This window comes from Macrobrachium rosenbergii, chromosome 28 (genome assembly GCF_040412425.1).
Source record: "Macrobrachium rosenbergii isolate ZJJX-2024 chromosome 28, ASM4041242v1, whole genome shotgun sequence".
Lineage (NCBI taxonomy): Eukaryota > Metazoa > Arthropoda > Malacostraca > Decapoda > Palaemonidae > Macrobrachium > Macrobrachium rosenbergii.
The window spans coordinates 12,537,501-12,558,729 of NC_089768.1; the positions used below are offsets into that span (position 1 = coordinate 12,537,501).

General features: G+C 33.5%; 1 protein-coding gene across 43 annotated transcripts in view; it reads right to left on the reverse strand.

The window, feature by feature from the left end:
• LOC136854032 (dystrophin, isoforms A/C/F/G/H-like) overlaps positions 1 to 21,229 on the reverse strand; it is a 1,916,343-nt gene that overhangs the window by 1,613,195 nt on the left and 281,919 nt on the right. For 19 of the 43 annotated variants that reach the window (XM_067130067.1, XM_067130044.1, XM_067130047.1 and 16 more), the window contains 11 exons: positions 19,723 to 19,878; positions 17,981 to 18,084; positions 16,200 to 16,352; positions 13,456 to 13,608; positions 12,929 to 13,054; positions 10,518 to 10,691; positions 7,016 to 7,159; positions 1,979 to 2,158; positions 1,001 to 1,186; positions 432 to 572; positions 92 to 250 (listed from right to left, as the gene is read on the reverse strand). In XM_067130067.1, the coding sequence (XP_066986168.1) occupies positions 92 to 250; positions 432 to 572; positions 1,001 to 1,186; positions 1,979 to 2,158; positions 7,016 to 7,159; positions 10,518 to 10,691; positions 12,929 to 13,054; positions 13,456 to 13,608; positions 16,200 to 16,352; positions 17,981 to 18,084; positions 19,723 to 19,878 (1,676 nt within the window). The remainder of the gene's footprint in view (positions 1 to 91; positions 251 to 431; positions 573 to 1,000; positions 1,187 to 1,978; positions 2,159 to 7,015; positions 7,160 to 10,517; positions 10,692 to 12,928; positions 13,055 to 13,455; positions 13,609 to 16,199; positions 16,353 to 17,980; positions 18,085 to 19,722; positions 19,879 to 21,229) is intronic. The other 24 variants (XM_067130051.1, XM_067130073.1, XM_067130052.1 and 21 more) reach the window with 3 other exon arrangements.

Sequence of the window (21,229 nt, forward strand, 5' to 3'; positions counted from 1 at the left end):
AAATAAGCATGAAAGTATTATCAGAATCAAATACTCCTTCCCATTAACAATAATAAGAACTCTGTAGTAAGTATTACATGACAGATCTTACCTGAACAGTTTTGAAGATATTTTCCCATCTCTGATTGATCTGCACAAGTTCTGGTTGTACACGTGCTTGGAAAAGTGTCCCGTGATTAATAAGATCTACAGCTGTATCCCTTATGTTTTCAATATGAGACTTGTAATTTTGCACCTCTGAAGCTACAGCCTATCAAAAAATAACATGGTCAAGATATCTAAACAGTTATTAATTCATAATGGCTGAATGAACATTTCTCTTTTATGATATTTCGAAAACTTCTTGCACTGCAACCAACAATATTCCATATGATAATGCCTCAACTCAAGTCACTTCTGAAGTCATAAATAATACAAATAACATGTCTAACCTTAACAAGTTTGGCTTGATCATTAGGCTCCATCTTGCCAAGATTTCCTAGTTGATGTTCAGTACTTTCCAACCATCCTTTGATTTCACCAAGGCCAACAATAAATTTCTCCATATCTGCTTCCTTTGAAACTTGTTCACTCTTGTGTCAAAAAGAAGAGATAAAATTGTTAATTCCCTACACTGAGAAGTATAAACCAATACCAAATGAAAACTTATTTAACAACTTACACCATACTTTCCAGCTAGATAAGCTGTGCATTTTGATATGAATAAATATTTATCAAGCCAAAAACCTGACTAAATCATCTCATATCATGGAAATTGTAAATTGAGACAAAACCAGATTAAAAGTGGAAAATGGCAATAGAAATGAAAAAAATCACAAGATAATTCAACATGTAATGGCTGCATTAGAAGGAGGTAAAAGCTTAATATTAGCTTATGAACAAGGTAAAGCTAAGGTATTTTAGTAAGCAGGAAACACAGGCAGTGAATTCTGAACAAACATGTTTTATACTTAACTGTAATCAAAATCACTAAGACAAATTTTCCTGTAAAGCAACAAACCTGCATATTCTTAAGCCTGTTTGTCAGCCTAGTGCTGACTCTCTCCCAAGTTAGAGCAATGTCATCAACTTGCTCTTTAACAGGTTGCAGAACTGTTGAGTCATCACACACAGAGGTAAGGGCTGCATAGGACTCGTGCAGACCTGTCAGCAAGGGCTTCTTGCGCCCAAGGTCATCAATTGCATGCTGTAAAGGATGGGTATGTACACTAGGTAATGGCAACATATTGTGACTATGCATGGAACACTAAAGCCAGAGTGAAACAGCAAGATATTATTATATTATTACGGGTGTGTTGTAGTGGTGCCAAGGTATACCAACACACAATGAGTTCAAAGTTAGTATTTTGATGAAGTCAAACTCCAGGCTAGCAAGTTAATTAATTTTCAGAAGAATAAATGCTCAAAGAATAAGCTCAAATAAGGCAGCACATAAAGTGAAAAGCCATAATCTCAAATATTTTCAAATTTTCATTTCAAGAAACTATATGAACTTCAAAATGACTAGGATAAGGACAAACAAACCAAATTTTCTATTGTATTCTAAAAAAATATAAACTCTATAACAATCTACTAATGCTATTTTTCATTATAGACTCTTGGTCCAAGAAATAATGAAAGCTTTGAGTACTGAACAGTTATACAGCAGATGAATATAAGCACTGTACTAAAATTAATGTCTAAAAGCCTCTTGTTTCTACTGTTGTGTACAAAATATAATACAATAATTTCACATTTAGGAGAATGCTACAAAATTCTTTATATTTTTTGTCACTGAAATTGTAAATTTGTTTCTTACCTGATTTGCTTTTGCAAAATAAATCTGTTAATGTAAATATAAAATTAAAAGTGAAACAAGATGTGCATACTTTTACTGATCTTGCAAGCATGGTAAATCCATAAACTGTCCTGGCAGGAAAGCTATTACTGTATATAAATATTTTAATTCTGTTGCAGTACTAATATATATAGTAATTACCTGTGCAAAATGTAATTCTGCTTGTATGCACTTTGTAGGAACTGTAGCCTCCCTCTGATCAAGCTCACTTTCAGTGGTTGTCAACCATTCTTCTAAGTGACCAGCATCTTTCTGCACTTTACGACTATGACGTAGTGTCCTTTCAAGAGTGCCTCTTTGCTCTGTGACAGCACCACCAAGCTAAAAAAAAATTACTGTCAATGCCTAACTAATAACTGAAATTAAAAACAATATGAGGGTTAGCCAAAGTTAGTCCCAAACTATCAAACAGCACTGGGGAAATGCTGTGTTGAGAGGCATTCAAACTAGACCAGAGGGTTGTGATTTAGGGTGGCCACTTCCTTTTCCCTCACCATCAACTCACAATAAAGTGCCAGTACCCAATTACGGCTAGGGAGACTGAGTGAACAGTGAGCAGGAATCAAGCCTCTGACCTCAAACACGGCAGCTTAATGCTCTGCATGAAGGTGCAACATACATAAAGTTTAAGTTAACTGGATTATATACTTCATGCTTTGTAGAATACAAACCACTGCCTTATTAGTATTTATAATGCTGGTATTCTAGATGCCAGACCAAACAAGAACCATGTTTAAAGAAGGAATTATGATTAAAGGTAGAAGACTACCCTCCTAAATTGGAGAATATTGCCCTCTTTTTCCATCCTGGATCCTCAATAATCAGTAGAGGAGGAGCTCAACTTAATGAACCTCAACTTATCAGGTTTCATAACTAATCAGATATGTCTGTCCAGCAAAAATAGAAAAAATATTTTGTGTTACTGTGTTTTTGCTTTTGCAAGTAAAGCATATGTGGTCATTTTTTCTTGTATGCTGAAATTTCTACTACAGTATACATTATAGTTACATGATGTAATGTACTTGCAATAAAATGTCAAATTTACACTTGAAAAGAAATTTTTAAAATGTGAAGATGTCACTCTTTGTTCAACCGGCCATCTTGTACCTAGAGATTATGAGATATTTGATTCATCTGGTTAAATAAAGTGTAGCTGCATGTATCTGTATTCTATATTTCAGAACAAGCAATCATCCAACCATTAATCATTGTTAATAAAACCTACAAAAAAAGTTCCTTACATGAATAATTTTTCAAGAGATAGGGCCATGTTTCTTTGTTTCACTGCGTGAGCACATGCTCTGAAATTCTAAGATCTGTGAAGTGTAACTGCACTTGTCTGTGTGCTAAAGAAGAGGAAGTCATTGCTAAATGAACATGTACAAAGTTCCTAATGGGAATTTCTTTGAAAGTGATTGCGCCACAATTCTTTGTTTCACTGTGCAACCAAGTGGTCTGAAATTCTAAGATTGTCATTAAAACTCCACACCCCATGAGTTTGAAATACTACTGTTTACTCCATTACATACCAATGGAATTCGGCAATTCTGACAGACTAAAATGTCCCACATCTCCATAACCTCTTTGGGGCCTCATTCATTCATCATCTTCAAGGTAGGATTGCACAAAATTTGCTGCACATTATCATTGTCTAATATGGTTTGGTATTTTAATTGACATGTAGTGTATGTGATGCACTGCTGTTTACATTTTGGGCTATTAGATTTTGAGCTGTCTGTAATAATTTTTTTGTCTGTGTACATGTGCATCTATATTTACACAAGCTTCATATTACAAAACACTATGCAAATACAGTGGCATTCCCCCATCCACATCTCTCTCTCAAAAATCTTTTTTTTTTATATAGAGAACAACCCAGAGAGAGAGAGAGAGAGAGAGAGAGAGAGAGAGAGAGAGAGAGAGAGAGAGAGAGAGAGAGAGAGAGAGAGAGAGAGAGAGCAGAGTAATATCAAGCCAGTGAACTACATATACACATACTGTGCCAGAAATAATACAAAACTGAACAAATAAGAAAAACTACACTGTGACAGAAACCACAATTAAACACTGTATAACGTCAAGATCTAGATTTCATCTGTAACTGTTCTGACACACAGATACTATGATTTGACATACCGACTTTAAGCAATGCCACCAGTCCCAGCTTGGGTCGGTGGTTGTTCCACCTAGCTCGTGACAGAGGACAGATGCCACCAGTTCCTTGCATATACAATGCTATTGAATTTTTTATCGGTTGCAGCTGGCACTTGAAGATTTATCCTAATGTTAAGACTGCAGGTTTGTTAGTTATGAAAAATACAAATTATTTTAAAAATTTGTGATTGTTTCATCATAACTGAAGAATGAGAAAATTCTGGTAGCTCTGCACTGACGTGTGGACTTAGAAAAAGATAACTTTATCTTGGATAACTTACAATTCACATTATTAAAAATATCGTCATACTTAGAAGGTAGTGAAAGGTCCTTTCAGCTTGTTACAACCAACATATTTCCCACCCTTCAATTTCAAATAAAGTCTTAGTCCATTTACTTCGGATGATCCTTGTTCTGTCTTTCCCTTTTTTGCTGTTTTTTTCCCTAACTAACTTTGTCCTTCTTTCACTACAAGTTGTTTAGTGATTATGCAAGAGCTGTTTTCCTTTGTGCATGTTGTGCCATTAAGAATCAAGTGTTTAGTACATTGAACTAGTTTGCTTCTCAAGCCTTATGGTGTTAGCCTCACTCAATACACCAAACCTAAGACAGACTTTCCTCTTCAGTAGCACCCACTTTTTTCAGAGGTTTAGTCTGAATGAAAAAAAAAAATGAAAGCATACCATTTACCACAAGGAAATGAAAGACTATATATAGGTTACTCTACAATTTTGGCCTCCATAAGCCCCTTTCAAGAATTTTTATCTGAAAAAAACCTCTTGAAAAAGGCTGGTGGAGGCCAAACCAGTAGAGCAACATATATTTAGTGTCTCATTTACCTATGGAGTAAATGGTATAGAGTATTTGAACATCTAAGTACAATTGAGGTTGGCTGAGGAGAAGGGAAGTGAAAAGGAAATTTAATGGGCTGCAGAAAGAGGGGGATAATCAAGCATACCCCTAGTCTACTACTATCTACTACTATTCTTTAGAGTTCTTTGAATAAGTTTTCAACAAAAGCCTGAGTTGAAAATTATTAACTGGCCTACATGATACCAATAAACACATAATTCAAAACTGAAACAGATGTTTGTATGAAAGTAGTATGCTTTTCATAAAATTTACAGAAATCACTAATATATTAAACTTTTCCGTGGGTTATCTTAATTCCACATAACATTACTTAAATTATACTGTAAATGTTTTGATAAAACCTCACTTAGAACTACTCTCAGCATACCTAGTAAGTGAAGTTGTCTTGATTTTCCTCTTACTGCCAATGTAGAGATTCGAAAGTAATCATAAAATGTTGGACAATTCACCTTGTCACCAAATGTTTTAAAAGAGACCAAATAGTAGGACAACATATAAATCTCACAGTTCCCTATGATGCAGAGAGGTGTCCAGAACTTGCAACTCCAGGGGGTTATAAAACATGTTCATCAATAGTTTGTCTGAAGTCATCCATAACCACTAAGAGAGAGCAAGGAAAGAATCATTCTCAAGAAATAACCTTACTGTATTCTCCTCTTTTATGTAAACATGTAACAGCCCACATTTTGACAGAAAATTATAAACTTCCCACAAATTCTCAATCTAAAGCATGTGACTCATTTTTTTGGTAGAACAGTACTGATTGTTACAATGCAACATCGTAAATCATCACCCCTCAGTCAGGTTGCTCTAACTTTAAAATTCCTGTATTTGAACACTTACATGAGTTCAAGCAATAATTCCTCCATCAATTTTCAACCAGTTTTATTAAAATTTAACATGCAAGCAGCCTTGACCTGTCCAACTGATGGTATAATTTTGTCAAATTTTTCTTTTGGTGACAGTAAAAATAAAAAATTTGAAATTAAATTTTAACAAAAGAATGAACTCTGTTAAGGTTACTCTGTATGTATCTGAAGATTTTAAATTAGCTTTGTACCATATTAATTTCATTCATGCAGAGCAATTAGTAAAAGAGGAGTAGGCATATGAATTCTTTTTTTAATTGCAAATGGCCCATCAAAAAGGTTACAGAATGGGTTTCAGGAGTGAAAACCGACATATTTGATGTCCTTTATTCTTGTTATAAATATTGTAGCCATATCCCAATAAATAAAGATTTCTATCCCTTAACCAGCCTGCCTTCTTAGGGACAAACTTAAAAGATCGAATCCCACTCTCTTTCCAATAATAGTATAACATATAGAAATAACATCCGCAAAAATGAATGAGCAATCCAAACAGCCAGGGTAAGATTTATTTTTGCAGTGAAAAGCAATCCAGAGTACGTACAGTATTTATAACAAGCAAGGAACCTTCTAATCTGAAGTACTCACATAAAACTAATTATAACCACCAGTTTTCCAATATGAATGATCATTCAACAAATAAATGGGAAGTTTAAAGCTAAAATAAAAAGGTTAGTATCAATGAGCCAAAAGTTTAAGCTTAGGACTACCGTAGTGATAATGAGAACAATAAGAGAGTGAGGGAAGGTTGGACATGGTCAAAGCAGAGGTCTAAAAGGTTTTGTTGAGCATGTAAAGAAAACCAGTCACAATTAATAATAAAACATTTTGAATTTGAGAAGTACAGCCTCTTTGACTCCTACTGTATTTTCATATTTGAATAAAAATATTGATCATTCACATATAAAAAGTACAGTCTAATTTTACATACAAAAGGTGTTATACTTAAGTTAAGAACAAAATTTACTCTAGAACCATGTTTATCAATGAATTTTTATGAATCAGAAATTCCTCAAAGCAACATACTCATTCACTGTTTGATGCAGATAAGTCATTATTAAAGTACACAAATTCACTGAACGTAGTATTTCACTTATATCTGTGAGCTAGCATGTTCAGGAAAATACTTTAACTCCAACAACAAAGAAAACTTAACAAGGAGATGCAAAATGTATTTATTAATACAAAATAGACCTGATTGCAGTTAAAACCATCAAGAAACAACCAAGTTCAAACGAATACTGGTTAGAAAAAGGATTCAAATGACCAAATTCCTACCAACCTGGTTATAAAGGGCTTTCAGCTGGTCAAGCTGCTGAGTAAGACCATCTGGATCAGTAGACTGCCCATCTTTAACTATTTTACGACCTGTAGCTATAACATTTTCTACCTCAGCTTTTATTTCACTTAGTAATTGGTATATACTCTGAAAAACAAACAACACAAGCATTAAGCAAAAAATGTGCAAGCATGCTGAAAAGCAAAAAAGACAAAACTAAATGAAAAATCACCAAAGCTTAAGAATTAGAAGGCAGCATGCAAGAAAATCGTAAGCACACCATGCCAAATTTTAATTTTTGCAGATATCACCACATGCTGTTTATTGGGACAGTTACATTCAACAATAACTAGTTTCACATCTCTTGACTTAATACATTTTTACATCAATTTTTCTCTACAAAGGATTGGACATGAGGTGAGTTCTCTCCATTCTCTTTCTACCCTGTGCTTTCTTGACTAGATTTTTATTTACCCCCCTTCTCCATAATTTCCTGGCCCTTCATAATATAAGTGTAAAGATTTCCTAAATGCAGCTACATTAATTTTTCAACATTTTTTCTTCTCCTTAGACTATGATGTTTATTATGATTCTGAAATACTCAAATCTGTTTCATTTTATTACTTAATATCCTGCAAGGCTTTAATAAGTGATGGTTACATAATCAAATTTTTTAAAGTATTCTGCACTGATATTCTAGCAAAGTTATTGAAACAGTTTCTAATTCTATAGTAAAAAGTTCACATTAGTGAAAAAGTACAGTGATGATATGGTTAACATTTAGAATGTTACAAAGTAATGTACTATATATCTATTTATGTGGTGGCTTACATTACTGTTTGGCAGGATACATTATCTAAAATTATTCTCCACATACATATTTCAATCTAACTACTTTCCTCAGAAACCTAACTGCACTGTGACAGAAAAAATTATTTGGAACTCACAAATACCTCTACCTGACCTTCCGTGCAACTTATAAAAAATAAAAAATGCACTTCTAAGAGCTTCACCCATTTATAACGAAACAGCTCAAAAATATACCATTCAAGTAAATTAAAATGCATCAACTGAATGTGATATAATTGCTTAAGTAAAGTAAAGTTTCCTAATGCCAAGTATCAAACAGCACATAATTGGGAGAGAACAAGGAAGCAGAGTAAATATTTCCTTACAGTAGGTAGGGCTGTACATAACAAAGGAGTCTAACAGGAAAGACATAGACAGCATGCCAATAATCCTTAGCACTTACATAACAATGTAGGAGGTCTAAGATGCTGTATTCACAAAAATAAGTTTGCAACCTCTTTGCAATTACTAAAACATTTTTCATGACTATAACAAACATTCTAAAAATAAACATAAAAACCAGTTAATTTAAACTGCTTTTACAACACTTACAAACGAATGTGTAAAATTGGTCATATCCATGAACAAAATTTTCCTTCAGTCTGTGATTAGTCTTTTAAACAATGCACAAAAATTATTCATGGAGTATGAAGGCATAAAATCATGCAAAGTACAGCAATAAAATAAATTCATGATATAACTGCAAAAAGAGAGTACAGTACAATACAGGTAATTAATCACCTATCTGGCATCACTGGGACCATCAGAATGCTGGATGTGTGATTCTGCTGGATCCCAAAGTGGTTAGGTCAGAATATATTTAACTGCCACTCAAGTGGCAATGGAACAGATGAATAAAGGCTATATATCACATATATTGTGCGTGTTCCAGTTTCGCTTGTAATGCTATATCACATATATTGTGTGAGTTCCAGTTTCACTTGTAATGCTATGTTTATTAAACAGCCAGCTGTTCTCTTTCATCAGCCAATGACCCAAACCCCTCAGCTCCTTTTGAAAATATCTACATATGTAAGTTATTTGTATACAAGAAACTTTTTATTAATTTAAAAAGGTTACTGTAATTTGCTGTTGATTTTGGAGCATTTCAACAATCAACAGATAAGAGTTTTTTTATTTCCACTGTTTTACTTCAGTTGATCTCACTGTTTACAATTAAATATCAAGAAAAGCATGTATGCATATCTCTCTCACTTATACTATACACTTTTTTGTATATTAGCTAGAAATCAAAAGAAAATTCTTTCAAAATTTATAGTATTTTTCATCAATTATGTTTGCATTTTAACAATGAACTTAAAGTTTTTTTTTTACTTCCATGTTTTATGTCAGCTGAACTAGCTGTTTACCATAACATATTAATCCATGTGTATTCAGGTCTCTCTCTCCCGCTCTCTCTCTTTCTCTCTCTCAGTTCAACAACAAACAACTGACAGTTCTTTATTTTTCCGATCTCCATTGTTTTCTGTCAGCTGATCTCACTGCTGACTGCTATCCAGAATATGCACCTTCCTTTCAAAACCTTCATTTACACATAGCCTAACCCACTTCAGCAGAACTTGATCTAGTTCAGTACTTTTTCCATTCCTTTGTTGTTTTCCTCTTACACACTGTTTCTTTGAATTGCTGTTAGCAAAGAAATTAGGTAATTTTTCTTTCCATTTTTTGTCATAAACAGGGGAAGAGCCAATGTTCTATAATTCACATAAGCTTCTCCTAGAAGAACTGCAGCTGAGTTTTGTTTCTGAAGTTCCAACCTTATCTTTAACAGACAATGTACAGTGCTTGTGCTTTACACAAGAAGCATTTCCTTTGTTAATAGGAGTCATGGCTTGGACTAAAAGTGGGCTAGTTAATAATATGTAAATGAAGAAATACAGGTGGGAATGGTTTGCTCAGGTTTACAAAGACACGTAAAGTGTTTGTGCAACAATAATGCCAACAGTGTTTGTGCAGCAAGTAGTGTCACCAAACATCATGGTGCAGGCTGCTGAGACACTGTTGGAAATTTAAAATTACACTAGCCGAGATTAGTGCCGAACTAGTGATGGATCCAGATCAGTGATTAACTACCTGTACTATAGGGATTTGCATACCATTTACAAGACTTCAATGGCAACACATACAAAACAGTGAAAAAGATACATTTGCTAACAGAAGCAATAATGATGAAATATTTACCTCTTGCTTATGCTTTGCAATTTAATGACTCTGAAAAAGGGTCATGAGTGTAGCAGAAAATAAATAGTTAACATGCTATACTAAAATGTAATCACTTTATACATAGACATAACAATACAAGCTAGCAACTAAAGTGAAAATTCCGCTAGAGTTTTAAATACTATATAACACAATATGATAAATCATTAAAGTACAGTATGTCTCTAATCTACATTACAAAAACTTCTTTCATTTCAGAGAAAACTTTTGCAAGAAAAATTGTGAAAACACAACCCCAAACAAATCTCCATTTATACAGGAATTTGCTGTGAAAAAGCATGCAAAAATAAAACTGTACTGTAATTACTTTACAAATAACAATGACAATGAAAATTTTTAACTGTAAACGAAAATACTGTAAGGCTAAACATCCATGCATCTTAATCTTTGCTTGAAAAATGTATATGTGCCATACCATGCACTGATTTAGCTGTTCCTGTATTACATCTGGGTTCCCTGATCCAATAGAGGTGAGGTGCACTTTTTCATGAATGTCTTTTAACTGTTTGGACACATTTTCTAGGCGTTCATCAAAGTCACTTGGTTTCTGCACCAAGCGTAACTTCATTTCAATCTCCTCATACTTTTTCTGAAAATTAATTGTACATTATGTAACCACAATTATGGAATTTCATCTATATTTCATACAGCACTGTACAGAAACTCTCACATATGTGTAATGTGTTTGCAGCAATTCAGGGTTTGGAATATATACTGTGTGTATATATATAAATATATATATATATATATATATATATATATATATATATATATATATATATATATATATATATATATATATATATATATATATATTTTCATTAAAATCATATGAAATGCAAGAGTTTGTGTACTACATTCCTTATTATTTCATTAATTTTTTTTTTTAAAGAGATACACCACTGCATTATTTGGACTAATTCTTTCTCTGGCAGTGATCAACTGTAAACAAACCTAACCATGAATGATTTTGTTACTAACGAGCATGAGAATCTTCCCCAGTGAGGTAAAGATATCATATCTCTCTTGTCTTGTTTGCCTTGTTATCCTCAGTAATCCTCATTTTTCTTGTCATTGTTGCATTTTTCCAGAGTTTGTATTTTCTCAGTGGTCTGGTTAAATCTACTTAATAATAATAATCTTTGCTTTTCTATCTGTTTTATTATGCTTAAGGCTTCTTGACTTTTATTATCATTCCAATATGTGTTGATTTTGTGATTAAAATTAATTTTTAATTATCAAGGAGGCTACTGTATTACTTTATGGAAGCCATATGTGTACACAAAGGTCTCCAAACACTCCAGAGAAAAAAATTTTCCCAGTTCTACCTGGCTCAGTGTCACAGAATTTTGGTGTACTGTTACCATTTATACAATAATTATCATACCAGTATGATTAAATGGAGTCTGGTACAACATATGATACCAACTATAGATAACACACTTTTTTTCGTATCATTATTCAGTGATTCATTACATGAAAAACACTGTACACTGTATATGTAAAATAGCTTTAGTTGCATTAACCTGTAATGAAATAATTTCCTTCTTACATCTTATCTTGGAAGTTTGCTTAATGTACATGTTCTAAAAACTCATCTTAAACTGAATGACAATACTTGACTCACTGTAATGGGTTATTGAGTCTGCAACTACTCAAAAAGACAATTAGTTGGTTGGTCACCTTATCTGAGCATATGATGGATACTGTTTCATATTCTTTTTGCTTCAGCCATATTTCTCTTGGGAACTTTGGAATTTATCCCAAGTTGGTGGGTTGTGTAAAATTCTCCTAAATTCCTTAAATATACTGTGTATTTTTTCCAATCATTGACAGGAAGTGCTGAAAGTGCCTTGTTATAGAAATACTTTCCAATACATATTACTACCTAATCATATTTTTTCTTTGTATCAGTATGTCTGCCAAACACCCAAGTGTGTCTCCTGCTGGAACAGTAGTGTGAAAAAGAAGAGGCAGTCTATCATTCTGGAGCAGAAATTTAAAATTATCAACCAGCGTGCTGCTGGAAAGCCTGTCATGGTAACTGCACGTGACGAGCATCTATCGCAGTCAACGGTAACCACCATCCTTAAAGGCGAAAAATGGATAATGAACGCTATAAGGGCATCTGCTTGTATTCATTTGACAGTTATATCAAAGAAGAGGATAGGGCCTTTGGAAGAAATGGAGCAGTTACTGGTCATATGGATGGAGGACCAGATACAGAAGCATATGACACTCAGCCTCTTAACCATGCAAACAAAGACTCACATGCTTTTCGATGAACTAAAGAAAAAATATGATGATAACCACAACAAAAGTTTTGTAGCAAGTGCTGGATGGTTTCATCATTTCAAAAACCATCATAATTTTCACAGTGTGAAAATTAGTGATGAAGCAGCGAGCGTTGACGCCAAAGGAGCCGCTACATTTAAGGATGCCTTTACATAAGATCCTTATTGATGAAGGGTACTTGCCGGAGCAAATCTTTAATGTCGATGAAACAAGACTGTACTGGAAGCGTATGCCTCAACGGTCCTACATCCATAAAGAAGTAACAACGATGCCTGGGTTTAAGGCATACAAAGATCGACTGACTCTACTGTTGGGGGGAAATGTGGCTAGGTATAAACTTAAGCCACTCATGATTTATCACTCCGAAAACCCAAGGGCATTAAAGAGAATTGACAAGGATACGTTTCCTGTGCATTACCGTCATAATAAGAAAAGCATGGATGACTGCAATGCTGTTCGAAGACTGGTCTGTGCACTGCTTTATATCTTTATAGAATTAAAATATTCACGATACAGCATGTGATATCTTACCAAGAGATGAGTCACTTGGTCCTCTAGTCTTACAGCTGCCTCAGTTTTACCTTGACTATGGTATACTTCAACTTGTTTCTGCATTTTCTTCAACACTTCTTGTTGGACTGCTAATTCAGACTGAACCTGTTTGAGAACAGAATACAACATAACTCATCATTTCCCATACTGAAATTCAAAACCCTGATGAAATTTTTTTTTTTTTATTTTACTCTGCAACACTAGCCCATCAAGTTCAAAATATACATTATAATTGCTTATCTCCTCATACCAGAAAAATTACCTTCATTTCCAAATAATGCTTCTTCTACTAACCTAGATATATTCTGAAGATAACAAACAGTTAGTTGAGAAGTAAATATTCAAGAACACTGCATTATTTAATGTCCATTTAGGTTTAAACCTGTTAAGAACCAACTAACATTGATGGGATAAAAGAATCTCTCAAGATTTCCAACCCTTACTTTTTGAGAAAATGAAATCATGGCATTAAAACTTATTTAGAAAGTTATAAAAACATAAATTACCTGAACAGGATCCACTTGTAGAGTTGGATCAGCAATGGCTTGGGTAAGCAACAGATCTGACTGAGCCAAATAATCTAAAACACTGATGTATTCACGTTCCCAGGCTTGTGCTTCTTGAACACGACCCTCTAATCCAGACTGCTGTTCTGTTGCCTATTAACAAAAACAAAAAATAATAATTATGTCTCCAATAAAGTTGAGCATAGCTAGTACAATAAAATGTCTAAAGAAATATTTCATTTTGTAAACAGAAACCACTGACATAACTGATCTGATTTTCTATTTAGGTGCGAGGTCAACTGAGGGAGAAAGAAATAGTCTCCCATTAGAAGGTACTATCGGATCTCTGGTTCAGTTATGATGCATCAACACATCAATGCTGGTGATTTTCAACTCAAAAGTTTGCAATGTTGTTTTCTTGTTTTACTTTTAATAAAATACAACAAAGTAAGAGTACTTTGCTACAAAATGGTACCAGAGTGAGTATCAGCAAGAATAGTAACGTCACATACAGTGAGCGTACAAAGTAAAATATAGCTTATCACAGCTCTGGCTAAGGGATAGACAAGACTTACAAAGGTCTACTGACAGAAAAGATTCATTAGGTAGGGAGCCAGATGAAGTAGTGACCAGAAAATAGTTCAAAAAAATACTCTACCTCAATCCGTCATTTTGTCAACTGACTTGGGGGTGTAAAATTGCCCTCAATGGCACACTTAAAGGCAGTCCTCGGTTATTGGCGGGGTTCTGTTCTGAGGGTGTGATGATAACCGAAAATCGCCGCTAACCAAAAATCGGAAATTTTCGCACTTTTTTAGCTAATTTTGGGGCTTATCGGCGCCGAAAAGCGCTGATTTTCAGTTGCTGGCACCTCTGTTAGGTATGTATTGGCGCCAATACCCAATTATCAGCATTGATAAGCAGAAATCGGCGATTTTCGGCGCCGAAAATTGCCGATTTTCGTCGTTAGACAAGCGCCATACAACCAGATCGCCATTAACTGAGCCCGCTGTTAACCGGGGATTGCCTGTATTTCTATTTAAGAGAGTAGGAATGATGATGTCTTCTAATAAGAGACTTATGATAAAAGAGATGAAAACTTCCTTTCTTTAACACCAATCACACAAGTCTATTAACTTGGCTTGAGGCTGGAGGGCATGAAGTTGCCTTGTCTGCAAAAACCTCACTGGAAAGGCAGACATAACTCTTGCTTGCAAGGTAAACTGGATATCCTACAAGAGTTGGACAAAAGATCTCTAAATTCTAGTAGACAAAGGGTCTCTAAATTCTAGCAGAGTCAGATATGAGATTCCTGGAAATAACTTTCCCTGGAAGTACCATTCCATTCATATTAGGGCCAAATTCTGAATTGCTGTGAAATTTTTTGAAGTACGAAGTTTGTCTAGCAGGAGCCACAAGAGGCTGAATTGGAGAAAAATACTCACCAAAACCATCCTAAATGGGGTAGCTTGGTCACTTCAGCAAGAAAATAGTTGTTATTGTCCAATTCCATAATAATGACTATCACACCAAGGCCATTAGTTTACACAGCTAGACAAGGTGAATGGGGCATTGTGATAAGTACTTTTCAACTGATGGACCCAGAAAAACCTAATTACTGATAAGCACTTTTTTTGAGCTACATTGCAAAGAATGTAACATATGGAAAAGTAAATATAGAAAATCTTGCAAACCACAGGATCATTCAAAGACCACCAACTGCTGCATCTTGACTTGATATTCTGCTAAGACACTGGCAACCAGAAATAAGCATGGAAAGGGCTTGATGCCGTATATTCTGACCAAGGGAACATGACAAATACCAGGTTGCAGCATGAAATATTTTGCTCATCCTTGCTTTCTTTCAGAAAACTAAATTGTTTACTACAACAATAAAATCCTTTACCTTTAAAAGATTTTAATATAAAGTACTGGATTTTTTCAAAACTTTCAAAAAATTATTTGATTTTATATAACAGCTCTACTGTTCTATATTTCCATAGTAAGGAAGAATTACCAACATATTTCACAGTCACACTAACCTCCCTGCTAATCAACATAATCTCTCAATTTTCTAATGTACTCTAACCATAATCCCATAAATTGTCTGCTGCCTGCATTGTTACATTGCAACGAAGCTAATTTACTTGCACAGTTTTTCTTTTCATTAATAAATTAGAATTACTTACACAGTACAATCTACAAGAGTATTCTACAACAAAAATTTATTTCTAAACTACACATTCCAGAATAACAGTATCACAACAAAAATAACTCACTTACAAATACTTGATAGAAAAGACCTGTAAGCTTTGAAGGCATGTTGGAAGAAAAAATACATATGAAGTGAAACCAACAAAAATATTTTAGACATGCATAATAGCTGCACTCAGATAAGTACTGTTCATAATCACTGTAACTTACATACTAATGGCCAATAACCCAGTAAGGAAGACAATATGCTTTGTTCTCAACAGAATTAATTTTCATGTCATTCCCTTCAAGTACAATTGTAACTGATATATTACACTTCATATTCCACTATCTTTTCTAAAAGACAACAACAAAATTTGCATGGACTACAATAAAAAAAGATCCTCCAGGATATGCACATCAGTTTTCAAATTTAGAGATAATCCCTACAAACGCAAGTTTTTAGAGGAAAGGGTATTCTTAACAGTTCAATGCTGCAACATAATGAGCAATAAAATTCTTACAACAAAGTACCTTAAATCAAATCTTACCTGAGCATTGAGTGTCTCAAAACGTGTTGTAAGAGACTGGGTTATCTCCTGAACGGAATCTGCCATAACATTTTCACTTACAAGTGATTCTGCCAGTTTTCTGATTTGCTCTAATCTTTCCTCATTGTGACTGTGCAAAAATATTTCCAGTTCCTGAAAAAAGGAAAAGTCTCAGAAACATTTTCATGATTTATAATTACATTATAAGTAGATTACAGTTGTCCCTCAAATTTGCAAGGGTTAGGGACACCAAACCAAGCGAATTCATGACTGGATGAATAATTCTTGGTCCCAATGAATGGCTCATTCAACCAACCTCAGCTAAGAACTGGGAGTTCTAACTATATAGTAATGGAAACCTCAAATAAGAACCCTCAGATTACTTTTAAGTTATTAATACAATACTGTACTTCTTAGTAACTAACAAATACACTGTATAAATCAATAATCCACAACAGAAATCTTTTTCATTTTAAATAAGGTCAAAACATATGCAGCAAACCCTGAGGTCCCCTTATGTGCAAATATAGTGCACATATAGAGAATCTGCTAACACTTTTTGTACTAATATATGAATAATGTATATATATATATATATATATATATATATATATATATATATATATATATATATATATATATATATATATATATATATATATATATATATATATATATATATATATATATATATATATATATATATATATATATATATATATATATATATATATATATTTACTGTACTTGTAATAGCCACAATGAGCTCTTGATTTCTCAATGTCTCAGTGTTCTTCTACAAGAGATGAAGCATTACAGAGAAATATTAGAGGATCACCCAAAGAAAAGACTTCCTTCAATGGGATCCATAGACTGTAACAGAAGGAAATGACAAAACTTGAAGGCAACAAGGAAAGTAAAAGTGGAAACCATGTTTACTATTCCCACTTAATTGCCTCGCTCAACCAACTTCTGCAATAGTGGAGACCTGTTGTACAATGGCTGAAGCATCCAACAGCATTCACAGACAAGACTCAATGGTTGCTGCAGGGGCATGAACAGCCCGGATGCTGTAGGACAATGAGAAAATACACTGGCAAGAGCACGTTTGTGATTTGGAGTAGGAGGAGGATAAACAGGAAGGGGTAGATAAGCACATGTGCTCAGCCCTTCCATTATGGCCCTCTCCTAATCCCTTGTAATCCTCCACGAAAAGTGGGCTACATTAACACACATAGGATTTGAAGGTAAGAGTGCATATGCAAAGCATGAACTAAAGTAATGCATGAGCAGGCACTGATCAGAACAAAGAGAGTAGCCTCCATAGAGATCACCCAACCAGGAAGGTGGTGTTCTGCACTTCCTTGGAAGCCTGCTGAAGGTTAATAATGAGCTTCATGACCAACCAGCAAGTCATGGCTGTAGGGACATTGCATCACATCTCAAAACTTGGACAAAGGTGTCTTCAATCTGCATTTTTGTTTAGATGGCCAGTGGAGAAAGGCTAGCCTAGGGCTCAATGACAGCAAACTTAAACATGGTGAACTAATGTTAGTTACCAGTAATAAAATAAAATATAATTTTTACCTTCACTTACTATAAATCAACTTTGTTCTACCAATTTAACCAATATAATAAGCTAATGAAAAATAATAGATTCTTATATGAATACTTCATACAAAAATAATACAAATATGACTCATAAATTAATATATATATTTTAAAAAATATAGCAAATAAGAAATAACTGAGTCTTAAATGAATATCATTATGAAACTTACATCCAAAGCCTCTGATATTTCCTCAGCATCAGCAGCAGATTTTGTGGATTTCTCAAGACCAGCTTGTAGCTGGTCAAGCCAGTCTTTTTCTTCTGCACAATATTCTGCCAAACGCAAAAAACATTTAGAAAGAAACTAACCATCAAATATATTTTACCTCTTAAGATAGCAAGAGAAGATTTCTGTTCATACATTACAACTACAGATTCTCAAAAATGTAATGACTCAGTAGTTAGACTTTTAATGGATATTTCACAAAATATGAAGCTTTTTAAAATTTTTGTACATAATACCATACAGGTATTATCCTACTTACAATGGGGTTAGGTTCCAAAAAACCCATTGTTTGTTGGAAAAAACGTATCTCGAATATAGCCTAGCCTACACTAGGGTATTCAGTACCAATACATAAATAGGTAGCCTAGCCTACACTATAAAGTATACTCTACATATATGGTATAGCAATTATTAATATCAGCTAATTCTGGAGGTTCATGCAGACTGACTTATGATAATTCAATACAAAGAGAAACTGAATAACAAACAAGAATTAGCTTAGCCTATATCATATACATATACAGTAGCCTAGCCTACTTTATACTGTACTCTATATTCACATTCATATCGTATTATACAAACATCAACATAACAAATATGCGTCTTTTCCATGGATCTTTTAAAAAGTTACGCTTTATTTAACTATGTCCAATAATGTTGTATGTATTCTCATATTGCTTTTGTATTATAAATTGCCATCAATGTTTTGGTTTGGAAATCGATTACGCAGTAAGGTTATTTTGCCATATTTAACTCAGTTCAGAGCGCTTTCCTTGCTTCTAGTTAGCGTAAATTAATCTGTAGATACTTTATTTGTATGGGACAAAGTTATTTTGTCATTATCTGAATTGTTTTTAAGTCGAAATATAACTTTACGTCAAGTTGTGAAATTAATTTAGCTATTTTTTTCGTTATTAGATGACGCTGGCCATTGGGGCATGTTTGTTTTGTGTAAAAAATCAAGATTCCGTTTGTTATTTTCACTTGATATCATCATAATACGAGCTTTACGTATTTATCTTTTATCAGAGTGAAAACAGCAGTAATATGTGTTCTTTCATGCCCAGTAGTTTTGATTAAAATACTTTCTCTCCAATTTTATTTACGGTCGAGTTTCATCCATGTTGCCGATGCACGATAATTAATAGTCATTAGCAGCTTCAACATTGTTTTCTCAGTTTCAGCTACAACTTGCAGCTTAAATTTAGCAGTATATTTCCTTGCGATCTTTTCTCCATAGCGAATAAGGGTATAATGTAAAAATATATCAGTCCTATTCTACTTAGCGTCATTTGTAATAAAACTAAGGTAATGTTTACTGCCAGTGCGATGGTTTAAATACAAGAAAAACAGATGATGTTATCCGAATCGGTTATTAGCTAAACAACAGTTTCTCATTCAGTTGTTTATGGCTATACGTATTTATGTAGGCGTATAACGTTACTAACAATACCTTTATCATTCTCTTTTACTTTTTTAACTAGAAGATGGGATAAAGAGATGGAGGAAGAGAAGTTGGTCTATTGTAATTTGGTTTCTCTCACTGCCTGATTGTACACTGCTGCCTGCGCAAAATTTAAAAATATTTTCTAACACTGTTGTATCGGTATTAATTGCTAACCATTATCGCAAAATCAAATTATCATAAGGCAAATTATCGTAACTCAAGCACTACCTGTACTTACTTTTAAAATCTTCATACTGCTGAGCTGCAGTGGTAAGAGTTTTATATTTAGAGTCAACCTGTGATACTACTTCAGTCCACCGTCCATTCAACTGTGTAAACTGACGAGCCAATTCTTCGTGAGTTGCAGCAGCATCTAACTGCAACATTTCATCACCTGAAACATACATTTTATTTTGTCAAAGATGAGTGATGATGCAGTTACTAAAGTTGATTCATTACTGGTCACTTTTTTACCATTTACATATGTAATTGTAATAACCACAATGCCCTCTCAACTTCTCAAGTCCTTTACACTTTTTTTAATACATTTGTCATATAGTAAAAGCACATACATAAAAGAAATTTACTAAAGGAAAAAATGACTGTGTGTATGAATATGAATATACGTACAGTGATTGATGTTTCTCTGCATTTAAAAAATTAAAATTACAAATAATTTGAAAAAGATGGTCTGCTTTACAATATAAACAATTGTTCAACTTTTAGGTTACATGAAAATACAAAATTGTTAATATTTTATGTCTCATTTTCTATCTTCTCATTTTACTAATGCATACTGCACAGAATAATGAAAAGTTTCTTTTGCATACTACCCACAACAATAAGCAGTTACTTATGCAAACTGCTCAGAATTATGGGAAGTTAAGAGAGAGTCATCAGCTGACATAATAAGTCTTGAGCACTCCTATCAGGTGACTCGCACTAAAGAGAGCCCCTTTACTTTTTATAATTTTGCATATATAATAATAATAATAATATAATAATAATAATAATAATAATAATAATAATAATAATAATAATAATAATAATAATAATAATAATCTTTATTTCGGCTCAGGCCATGTACATGGAATATGCAAATACAATACATAGAATCTAGATACATAAGGTAACATGATAAAAATAATTATTGGCAGTATCCACATACTTGCTAAAGAAGTAGAAAAATAAAGAATTCATAATAACAGTAATGAGAGTAATTATATGGAGAATAATAGCTAAAAAAAAATTTAAATGACAACAATAAAAAAAATACAGATTGCAGACGACTAATTTCCAGGGGGGGACCCTTAGGTGGTTACAGAAGTCAGGTCCAGAAGGCTAAATACGAATATTGAAAATTGCAAAACTCTACAATGATATTAATCACAGTTATAATAAAAAAGTAAAAATACCAATAACAACAAGAAATGTACAAATATAATAATAATAATATTAATAATAATAATAATAATAATAATAATAATAATAATAATAATAATAATAATAATAATAATAATAGGTTCTATTGAATATTATTGCTGCTTCAGCTGCATTTATTTTGTAGAAGACTTTTTCTATTTTCCTTATTGCGGACTTCTCTTCAGTGGAGGTGCGTGCTAACAGCTCGCCTATATTTGTCATTTCATGGGGAAAAGTCAAAATCTGGATTCTGCTTCTTTATATATTCTATACAGTTAGTTCTATACAATTGTTGCCGCGGCGTTTCGACAACTCTTCTGTCA